We start from the raw sequence: 12,113 nt of genomic DNA, 5'->3' as shown, positions 1-12,113 counted from the left end.
CCAGATATATGTAGGCTTAGTCCCAGTTCTGGATGTATGTGCAGAGTAAGTTCCCACCTATGGAGGTCGCCTTGTCGTGGCAGGTGGGAAAACACAAATTGATCAAAATGTGCAAAAGAACCTCCCTATTATAAGTAGATTTAGCAGTAACGCATATCTATTTATATTTAGCGGCTTAGGGGACATTGCTGTTCGCAGTGTGCTGTATATAAATATATATATATGTATATATATATATATATATATCAGGGGCGTAACTAGGAAAGACTGGGCCCCATAGCAAACTTTTGACTGGGGGCCCCCCTCCCCTGGGTGTCACACAACCCCCCCCTTGTAGATAGTGCCTTTTTTACAGCCCCCCCCCCCCCTGTAGATAACGCCATACAGCCCCCCCTGTAGATAGCGCCATACATCCCCTGTAGAGAACGCCATACAGCCCCCCTGTAGATAACGCCATAAAGCCCCCTGTAGATAACGCCATACAGCCCCCCCGGTAGGGAACGCCATACAGCCCCCCCGGTAGGGAACGCCATACAGCCCCCCCCCTGTAGAGAACGCCATACAGCCCCCCCCCTGTAGAGAACGCCATACAGCCCCCCCCCCCTGTAGGGAACGCCATACAGCTCCCCCCCTGTAGGGAACGCCATACAGCCACCCCCCCCCTGTAGGGAACCCCATACAGCGTTCCCCCCCCTGTAGGGAACGCCATACAGCGTCCCCCCCTCCCAAAAAAATGCGACCTACAGTGTGTCCTACAAAATACATGTATCCCCTCTCCACAGGATAGGGGATACAAGAGTGATCGCTGGCAGCGATAGGGAGAACGGGGGACCGATAGTCCCCCTGAACTTCTCCATGACAAACCTCTGACTTCCGGCGTCTGCGCAGCTCAATAAAAATGAAAGGAGCGCTGGTCACGCATGCGCACAAGCACGACCGGCGCTCCATTCATTTCTACGGAGCTGCCGACACAGACCCCGGAAGTCCGAGGTTTGTCATGGAGAAGTTCAGGGGACTTTCAGTCCCCCGTTCTCCCTATCAATGCCAGCGATCACACATGTATCCCCTATCCTGTGGAGAGGGGATACATGTCCTGTGGAGAGGGGATACATGTCCTGTGGAGAGGGGATACATGTCCTGTGGAGAGGGGATACATGTCCTGTGGAGAGGGGATACATGTCCTGTGGAGAGGGGATACATGTCCTGTGGAGAGGGGATACATGTCCTGTGGAGAGGGGATACATGTCCTGTGGAGAGGGGATACATGTCCTGTGGAGAGGGGGGGGGGATACATGTCCTGTGGAGAGGGGGGGGGGATACATGTCCTGTGGAGAGGGGGGGGGGGGATACATGTCCTGTGGAGAGGGGGGGGGGATACATGTCCTGTGGAGAGGGGATACATGTCCTGTGGAGAGGGGATACATGTCCTGTGGAGAGGGGATACATGTCCTGTGGAGAGGGGATACATGTCCTGTGGAGAGGGGATACATGTCCTGTGGAGAGGGGATACATGTCCTGTGGAGAGGGGGGGGGGATACATGTCCTGTGGAGAGGGGGGGGGATACATGTCCTGTGGAGAGGGGGGGGGGGGATACATGTCCTGTGGAGAGGGGGGGGGGATACATGTCCTGTGGAGAGGGGATACTTGTCCTGTGGAGATCCTGTGGAGAGGGGATACATGTCTTTTGCTCTATTTTGCGCCTTCAGTACCAGACACCGTTTAGCCATTTTTAGCACGTGTTAGTTAAATGGCTATAACTTTTTTATTTGTTGGGCTAATGACGTGATTTTTGCGACGTTTTTTCCGTAGACAATGGAGGTTTCATTTTTTATCGTTTTTATACGAACCTTTTTTGCTATTTTAGGATTTTTATTCATAAAGTTTGAAAATAATAGTAAAAAAATAAGCTTTTTTACTTTTCAGCTATTTTTTTTTTGGTAATAACATAGTTTTACCCTAAAATAGACCTTTTATTTGTGATCGTCATTGTCTACCGTAAATTTTAATATATTACATGTGTATATTAGGGTAATTGGGTCAGCGCTAGCGTTACAACAATGATTGGCGTGGGGGAAAGTTTTTTTTTTGGGGTGGGTATTTTATGTGTATTTATTATTTACATTTTTTTTGCACTTTACTTTATTCTTTTTTTATTACTATGGTCTGTCCCCCAAAGGTCAAAAAGACCTTTGGGGAACTTTATATTTTTTTTTTCTTTCTTTTACACCATGTTTTTCCACTGTAACTGGGGCTGCACAGCAGCCCCAGTTACAGGGGAAATCAGCCCTCTCATAGTGACAATTGTCACTAATAGAGCTGTGCTGGGTCTAGTAAGACCCAGCAGCAGCCTGCCACTAACGGCACCCGGCGATCATGTGACCAGTCACATGATCACCGGGAGGAATAGAGACAGCGCTGCTGCTGTCTCTATTCCTGTACACAGCGCGCATTCAGCTTTGTGTGATCAGTCACTGACAGCCGGAGACCCGACATTCAGCTGCCCGATCGCGCGGGCAGCAAGTTAAAACCCGAGCCGTAGAAAGTCTATGGCTCGGGTTTTAAGGACCCTGACCGCTGGCCGTAAAAATACAGCCAGCGGTCGGGAACCAGTTAATGGCAGAGCGGGGAGATACCTCCCTGCTCTGCCGTAGCGTTTAGTGGCGTCCCGCTGTAGCAGCCATAGCAGCTGCTAGCGGAGCCTCCGGCCATGGTGGGGGCCCGTGCCGGCGGGCGACACGGGCCCCCTCATGCCGCGGGCCCCGTAGCAGCCGCTACTGCTGCTACGGCGGTAGTTACGCCACTGATATATATATATATGTATATATATATATATTATATATATATATATATATATATATATATGATGAGCCTGCTACAACACTAAGCCTATTACAGTATAGACATTTTATCCAATACTACAGAATAGCGTTACCGCCGGTGGCATCAACAATATTCAGATCCAAGCGATCATTTTTCTGTTGCTGTATAGAAAGCAAAACTGCTCTAAAGCAAATCGCGGGCCGTGCACATGGCCGCGTGCATTAATTTCTATGAGTCTGGACAATGCATGGACCGTGGAAACCACGGTCATGTGCATGGGCCCATTGAAATGAATGGGGCCGCATATCACCCGCAGATTTGCGGGTGAATTGCGGCCGCAAAAATATGTTCGTGTGCATGGGGCCTTAGTTTAGGCCTAAAGGCTGTCACACATCGGTGACTTTTTATACGACCGCAAAACACGGACCGCACACGGATTGCTTCCAGGTCCAGTCTGTTTTTTTAACGGATTATTGAATAGAACGTGCGAGACTGATCCGCAAAAATGGACAGGAATAGGACCTGTTCAATAATTTGCGGAACAGATACACGGATCCACAAAAAAACTGATGTGTGCTTGGCCCCATAAGGCTGGGTTCACACGACCATGTTACGTCCGTAATGGACGGAACGTATTTCGGCCGCAAGTCCCGGACCGAACACACTGCAGGGAGCCGGGCTCCTAGCATCATATTTATGTACGACGCTAGGAGTCCCTGCCTCCCCGTGGAACTACTGTCCCGTACTGAAAACATGATTACAGTACGGGACAGTTGTCCCGCAGCGAGGCAGGGACTCCTAGCGTCGTACATAACTATGATGCTAGGAGCCCGGCTCCCTGCAGTGTGTTCGGTCCGGGACTTGCAGCCGAAATACGTTCCGTTCATTACGGACGTAACATGGTCGTGTGAACCCAGCCTAAAAATGAATGGGTCAGTTAAAAAAACGTATTGCCCATTGAAAAATTTCACTGATGTGTGCTTGAGCCCTTAAAGGGGTTGCCTATCAGGAACTCCCGTCCATATGACCTAATAGAGCATATGGACATCATAGAAGGGGCCGCCTGGGACCTTTACGTGTCAGAATGGAGAGCCGTTCTGTAACAGTGGGCGCTGCAGAGGAAACGTTTAGCTGGCTGCCGCTGTCCCCTGGCGATAACAGGGGATCACTGGGGGTGAGAGATGCCGGACCCTGTCGGCTCCTTTTTAAAAAGGAGTTGTCATCATGAGACAACCCCTTGTAAGAAAGCGGGGATTATTATTCTTTCATCTCTGCATTCCAAAACCATTACTTTTTCCAACAAAGTTTGTTGTTTGTTTTTTTTGGGGGGGGGGGGGGGGGGGAATGATGTGTATCTTTTAATATCATAATTTTGGGGTACATGTAATGTATTGCATAACTTTTATTCATTTTTTGGGATGAAAATTAAAAAAAAAAACATTTTTGCCATTGTTTTTTGGATTTATAAATAATTATTAACAATATGTAAACTTTAATCTGTGGGTTGTTAGGTTTACGGCGATACCATATTTATATAATTTAACTTTTGTACAATAAACACTTTTTTTTTTGCAAAATGACTTGTTTTTGTGTCACTGTGTTCCAAGAGCAAGAACATTTTTATTTTTCTGTGAACTTAATGAGGGTTTGTTTTTTTGCGGAATGACTTGTAGTTTTCATGGTACAATTTTGGAGTATATATAACTATTGGATAACTTTTTATTCCTGTTTTTGAGAGGTTGGGATAAACAAACACAGATATTCTGATATGTTTATTTTACGGCCTTCACCGCAAGGGATAAATAAAGTGTAATTTTATAGTCTGGGTCTCTACGTATGCGGCAATACCAATTATGTTTATTATTCTATTCTTTCAATTTTTTTTGAATAATAAAACATTGTGTAGAGAAAAAAGGTTTTATTATGTTTTTTAGTTAGGAATTTTTGGAAACTTTAGTTGACTTTTTACCCCCAAAAAATAAGTTTAGTCCAATTAGAGGACTTGACCATGTGATACTTTGATCGCTAAGATAATACATTACAATACTTCTGTATTGCAGTGTATTGTGCTCGTCAGTATTTCACTGACAGCAGCCTATTAGGTCCCACCTCCAGCTGCCATGTCCACCCATCGGCACCCTGTGATCGCTTTACAGAGCCTCTTCCCTTTGTAAAATCCCGGGGAGGGCTTAAACGGCAAGGATTGGAATCAACTCCGATCCCAGCCATTCCGGATTTGCAATATTACGGTGTGGTGCCAGAGCTACCCGCTCCCCACATCGTACTATTACAGCATGGTGCGGGAAAGAGTTAAAGGGGTTTTCCAGCCAATGAAAAATGATGGCCTATCCTCAGGATAGGCCATCCATAGCTAATGGGTCGGGATCCGACTCCCAGGACCCCCGCCGATCAGTTGTTTTGAAGGGGCCGCAGCGCTCGTACGAGCGCTGCATCCCCTTCATTTCTTTTTAATCATTGTGAAACGTTGATACAGATGTAGCGACGATTCTCAGGTATTGCAGCCTTCTCCCAATATAATCTATATAAAAAGTTAAGTAACTTTGTAAATACATTACATTACTTATCTTGTATTGATCCTGAGTTGCAGCCTGCATTATAGTCCTAAGCTTTATTCACAATTCTGCTAGTTGCCATTGGAAACAGACAACAAGTTTGTTGTCAGACACACAACTAACAGCTTAGCTGAGCTCCTATAATGCAGTGGGAAATTTGTTTTTCCTACATCAGATTACTATACAGTCTCTGGTTCAAAAATTACACTTTCTAGAATGCAAATCACCAGAGCAAGCTCTTAACGGACATTGAACAAACAAAGAATGCTTTCAGCTCTGAAGCCTGGAGAATTTTGTATGCAGTGGTGGACTATCATTTATAACTCAGGATCAGTTATGTAAGTAATGCAATGTATATACAGTAAATAAACTTTCTATATAGATAAATTCTATATAGAAATTGTAAAATGGTTCCTAAAGGTATATTTGATGCAGATAATCAAATCTTTCTAGTAATGCAGCATCACCTGCTCTGACACTGCTGCATAAGGACCTGTTCACATCTGCGTTGAAGGCTCCATTTGAGGCCTACCTGGCCCAAAATACCGGAAACAATAGCGCCGCATGCTGCGATATTGTTTCCAGTAAATGACAGACACCCTGATAATATCCGCCGGTACCCATTAAAGTCAAAGGGTTCCGTGGCCTGCCGGTGGTGTCTGTCATGCCACGGAAACAGTGTTACCAGTATTTTCGTTGTCCTGTTCCTCTGAAAGAACAAAGCAACAGAAACACCTAACGCAGATGTGAACAGGCTCTAAGTCGGACGTTATAAGGAAGCTGGGTAACAACCTGTAATCTGACAACAAACAAATAAGGCTCTGTTCACACTGGCTTCATGGCTTCTGTTTTGACAGGAGCCTGTTCCTGGATAGAAAAGAGCAGCATGCTATACTGTTCTGACCATCAAAGAGCAATGGAAACCTGATATAAAGAAATGACACAAGAGTCAAATACTGTAGACTATGTAACCCATGCCTTTAAGCAGCTGAATAGCTTTTAATGCATAAAGAGTATATATATATATATATATATATATATATATATATATGTCTGTGTGTATTTACAGTTTTGATAATAAGTGAAGTCCTTCAGCGTCTGATCACAGAGTGGGGCAGCTTGTTTTGGTAACCAGTCCTTTACTCTATCCACCTTGTCCTTCAGCTTTAACATCTCAGTCTCACCATGACCTTACAACTGTCAATTATAAATGTTATTATCTCTGGCCTGACAGCTGTTCTTTTGCTCTCTGTAATAATGACTGGAGGAGAACCACTGACATATAGCACCCCTGAACTCGTGGGGGGCTGTAAAGTGATTACGGTCTTTAACCCTTTATGGCCATCTGATAGACACCCTTATTTAAAGGGTCACTAACTCATGGCATTAGCACTTTAGAAATTAATATAATAATTTCAATCCAAAAATCATGAGACAGATCCAAGACAGGAACAGCATCTGCCTCATTGAAACCAATATTCATCAACTGTAATGATGAATAATTAACATGATCTGTCATCTCCTTCCATGGAAAACCTTCACAGAAATGCATGGTTGTTCCATAAAAAGAATGTCTTGTTTCTCCAAAATGTCATTTGTAAAGGAGAACATGTTCTCTGCAGAAGGAACTGAAAGTCACTCACTATCGTGGTGCTTTCCAAATGATGTGGACTATTAGGAACAATACAGAACGACCGCTGTGTGGTCATTCCTTTGTTTCATACACGGCATCCCATGATGCTTGGCACAGCACTTCCCAGTGATGAATGATATCATAGTTCTTGTAATGTTAATAGAACTGGTTTCCAATGGCCGCTGGACACAGACCCAGCATGAGACCGTGTTTTAGAATTACTACGCTGAGCGAAAACAAGTAGTAACCACTGCACATGTTGAAGCGTGTTTCAGGTTTGGAAAAACATGGCTGCTTTCTTCCAAAAAAGTTGCTACACCTGTCCACATGTTGCATATGGTTTTGCAGTTCAGCCCCATTCACTTCAATGGAGCTGAGCTGCAATACCAGACACAACCTATGGACAGGTGTAGCGCTGTTTTGGAGAGAACGCAGATGTGATTTTCTTATACTGGACCACCCCTGTAAGGTGCCAACTATTCTCTCTGACCAGTGTACAGATGAGTGCCATCTAATAACGCTTTGGGTATGCGCTGTTTATGGACTGGAATAAAAAGATGCAATTGGTTTACCTGCAGTCCTATGTAAAACCACAGATATCACATTGTGATATTACACTGTATATGGCAAACTCAGCTCTAGGTCTGTTTCACACTTTGGTCATTATTTTCCATCAGTATTTGTAAACCAGGAGTGGATCTAAAACAAGCAAAAGGTGCAAATCCTTTCATCATATTTCTTCTGTGAAGGATCCACTCCTGGTTTTGGCTTACAAATATTGATACAAAATACTGACCAGTAGGTAAGTGTGAAAGAGGCCCTAGCCTGAAGTAAAAATAATACATTGAGTTTACCTGTAAGGCCTCATGGCACACTACCGTTGTGCCACTCGGGCCGTTTTTGACGGCATCCGAGTGGCACCCGATAGTCTTCACGGACCCATTCACTTTAGCGGGTGCATCGGGTCCGTGAAAAATGATCCGAGTCTCCGATCCAAGGAAAGATAGGACAAGTCCGATCTTTCCTCGGATCACTGATGGGACTCGGCCGGCGCACATGGTCGTGTGCATGAGGCGTAAAGCTGCAGATGAGTTGTGGGCAATGAGTTGTTAAGGCTCCTTTACACGGGCCAATGATCGGGCAAACGATCGTTCATACGAACGGTAATTCCCAATCATTGCCCTGTCTGAACAGGGCAATGCTCAGCCGAGGAACGAGTCGTTAATCGGACTAGACTGCTAGTTTACGCGACCAATAAAATATTTGCTGGTCGGCAGCACATATCCCTACAGAGAGATCTGCCGCCGACATGATGGAAATGCATGGGGACGAGCGATCGTAGTAATTATTGCTCGTCCCCATACATACCCGATCATTGCTACTTGTTAAAGGAGCAAACGATCGCTGATTAATGAGGGGTCTCATTGGTCGGCGCTCGTTTTTAAGGTCCATATCGGACTGTGTGGAATAGGACCCTTAAACCATAAAAACTCCGCTCTAACCTGATGTTATAAAAATGCTGTTGTGCCAAATTACAAACTAATTGTACAAATTAATGTTGACCGTCTGATGATCTAATGTGTATGTTAGTAGCCAAACAGTGCCCCGACAAGAGATGTCAGTAGGAAACAAGGAATGGGCTATTTCCCCAGGAGATAATCTGCTGCCAGAGGTGTCTGGCAGCAGCTTCTGCCCACTCCCCGTTGACATAAACGTGCAAACTGGGCTGATCCACGTGTATATGTTTATATGGGAGTCTTGATAGATAGCGTTTGGCCAGCAGCTTTCTAAATTGCATGGTGGAAATGAAGATAATTTGGTAGATTTACCTGCTGTCATAAAACTGTTGTCATGATATCACAATGATTTACGTGAAATGGTAAACTAAATACTACTGCACCTGCCAAATCTGGTCTTTCCACATCTGACATACACAGCTCTGCTACATCAGAGGAACTGCACACATTATGTTTGGGTTAGACAAGGTATAGTTTAAAAATGAAATATAGGTCAAAAGGACACGCTTTTGGCATACATTGGAAAACAATGAGAACATTGCAGTGTATGTGGTTATACTGGTTTCTAAAAATCATATTTTTAATGTAGACCATAAAGGCGATCTGACAAACACCGCTCTGCTACACCGAACAAACACAGCTCAGCTACATCTTAGCTGTTTCTGTCCATATAGCAAATGACTACATCCAACAAGAAAACATTGCTTATTATTACATCCTGCGTTGTACACATCCATAGACAAGTAAACAATTTATAATTATAGAATGTTTCCATCCCCCATCAAGCCATATGTAGCAATGCTCTACAAAATATACACATCCACAAGAAATATACTCAATGTACTTATGGGAAATTAAATAATCCCGGATGAAGGGTCACATACTTTTACTATGATCAACAACTAGAAGTAAATGTTCATTTATACACCATGATAAATATTCCATACAATGAGGGGTCTGGATAGAAAATAAGCTCCCAACCCCCCAAAGGCTAATGATGAGAAATATGACATTGATCCCTGACAATGAGACTCCTATGACTTTAATATAGACATATATTATAAAAATAGACTAGTGGGTGGAACATGTTTACAGACACTACATGTCTATGGGACAAACAAATGACAGTGAGTCACTGGACAATTGTGCTGTCACACAAGATGTCACACACAAATTTGTTCCCTAATTCTAGTGACAAAGTTACTAACATCAGCAAACAAACAAGTCATTATTAAGCAGAAAAAAAAACTTGCTGAGAAAACATGAAGAATAAACTGTCGCTGCACTCTGCATTTTCTTCATTAGTCGTGTTGTCTTTTATCTCCATCCACCCCACACATTTCCCACAGATCACACAATAACCACAGTGTAGCATTAACTGGCCATAGACGTAGCGATTTCTGCTAAACCCTTCAGATGACACAAAATGTAACAAAAACACTTAATAGTAACAATGCAAATAATTACACATTAAAAAAATTCAACAATCTGTGTCTATCACAGCGATTTACAGTTCATGACTCGTCAGATTGACAAATACAGCTTTGTGACAATCCCAATAATGATCAATGATCAACTTCTTCTGGTGATCATATCGTTAGGATTGTCACCAGTGATCGCCGCTCTCCATCGCTCTCAACTAATCGGCCGAATAGAAAGTCCCTTGGTTATTTGTGCATGGAATGTCTGCTGGCAGGCCAGCATTGATAGAGTTTCCTATGCTTTGTGAGACACACACCCTGTTATTTTCCCAGACAAAAAGACAGGCTGATCCAGTGAGAAAAATGAGGGTATCTGGACAAAGTGCACGTTCTCTCACATCCTCTCCTCTAGTCATGTACTAGCCAAAAAATAATACTACTGCTCTATTCTTCATGACTCCTACTGCTCACACATCACAATTGTGCTGACAGCTTATATCAAGATAAGTTGTGTACATAACAACATGAACTGACACATAGTTGTAGCAGAGCTGAATTGGTCATTTAATACTTTTGAAAAGCATTATTCGTGCATTGTCATCATAACTCTCTAAATTAAGATGATGCAGTAATTTGCTCATAGTCCTATGGTAAACAGCAGATAACGCACTGTGATGTCATGCGCAGTTATGCCAAATGTCAAACTCAACTCTGCTACATCCGAAAAATGCATCCCAGCATGTATCATCTCTATGGAGGAATCAGGATGATGAACAGAGCACAAGCTATGCGGGCAGTATAAATAGATGGGATGGACATAGTAGTGCATGGTGCACAGTAAATGATCACTACTATATTATATTATGTAATACTATATTACATGCATGCGTTATATTGTTATTATTAGGATTATTATTATTATTGTAGAGTAGGACTCACATATCTCTTGAGCTTCTTCTCTGGGGGTGACTTGATGAGCCAGCCAGTGCACACCACATCCCCGGCTGCACTCATGTTGCCCCCCTTGCAGGACACTGAGGATCCAGTGTGTGGCTGCCTGTTCCTGTGAATTTCAAACTGAGAGCTATCAGCTTCCTTCAGCTGTGCTCCTATGCTGCTCTATCACAAGAAGGAAGTGGAGGAGACATCACTAGAACAGGCAGCTCCCTCCTTCCCTCCCTCCCTCTTCCCCACACGTCACTCTGGACGAGCTGCCTCATAAATACAAACCAAACACGTGCACCATTAACACTTGCTTGTTTACTACACAAGAATGAGGCCTATTGTCAGCGCAAAGTGCCAGTCCTGTGGGAGGCAAGGGGTGGAATACAAATGAGGCAAGTCACAGAGGACTTCCTAAGACTCCGCCACCATAGAACGTATCAATTCTGTCATTCGTACAAATTGGTGCATTGTTTAAAACGGTCCCTTTCCTTGTTGGCCTGTCCGCCATATTCCTCAACATGTCACATCACACTTACAAGATATGGTGCACACTATGAAGTCATGTAGGGAGTGAGTGTGATAGGTCTAGCCTTTACGTAGCGTGTCACCTTGATAAGAACATCCTCTTTTCTAACACAGAGAAATTATCTAAGCGATTGATGCGATTTGCTTACCAGAACTTGGTATTATTTGGTCGTAAGTATGGCACATTACGAGCCCCAAATGAGAATCACTCTATAGGTTAGAACCAAGTTTGGCGTCATCGTTAAAAATTTGCAGGATACCTATAGACTAAGTAAAGGGGCGACTGCCTATATGTCACCTCCCAATGACTCAGTAATTATTATAAATGGCTTTCTGGAATCGAAATCTGTTTCTTACGGATCGGAACAAGGGTGGACTGAGCGGCTGGGCTGTGTACCAATCAATAAGTGGCAATTGATAAGAGTCTAAGCCCTCCTCTGCCCTATGTAAATATCATTAGGAAAAAAATAAATTAATAAAGACACCAATTGCTTCATCAATCACAATGCAAGTGGGTATAGTAAGTGTATCTATGTTAACGGTACTAAGAACTGTTTTGGTGATCCCCTCTATCCCATTCTTCCCAAGCAGTCTGACATCCCAGGGGCAATCTCACTGATGCCAGGCACAGCCCAGCTACTGCAGAAAGCTAAAAGCAGGAAGCTCTCCATCAGTTTT

The 12,113-nt window shown here is 43.7% G+C and overlaps 1 protein-coding gene across 1 annotated transcript in view; it reads right to left on the bottom strand.

The window, feature by feature from the left end:
- GAB3 (GRB2 associated binding protein 3) overlaps window positions 1-11,110 on the bottom strand; it is a 130,805-nt gene extending 119,695 nt beyond the window's left edge. Inside the window, exon 1 of the mRNA XM_075834344.1 lies at window positions 10,905-11,110. Coding sequence (XP_075690459.1) covers window positions 10,905-10,979 — 75 coding nt within the window. The 5' untranslated portion in view covers window positions 10,980-11,110. The remainder of the gene's footprint in view (window positions 1-10,904) is intronic.
- Window positions 11,111-12,113: the final 1,003 nt, after the last annotated feature.

The sequence above is a fragment of the Rhinoderma darwinii genome, chromosome 8, assembly GCF_050947455.1.
Source record: "Rhinoderma darwinii isolate aRhiDar2 chromosome 8, aRhiDar2.hap1, whole genome shotgun sequence".
NCBI lineage: Eukaryota > Metazoa > Chordata > Amphibia > Anura > Rhinodermatidae > Rhinoderma > Rhinoderma darwinii.
Note: the sequence above shows the minus strand (reverse complement) of the source record. Positions and strands in the feature narration are given on the sequence as shown.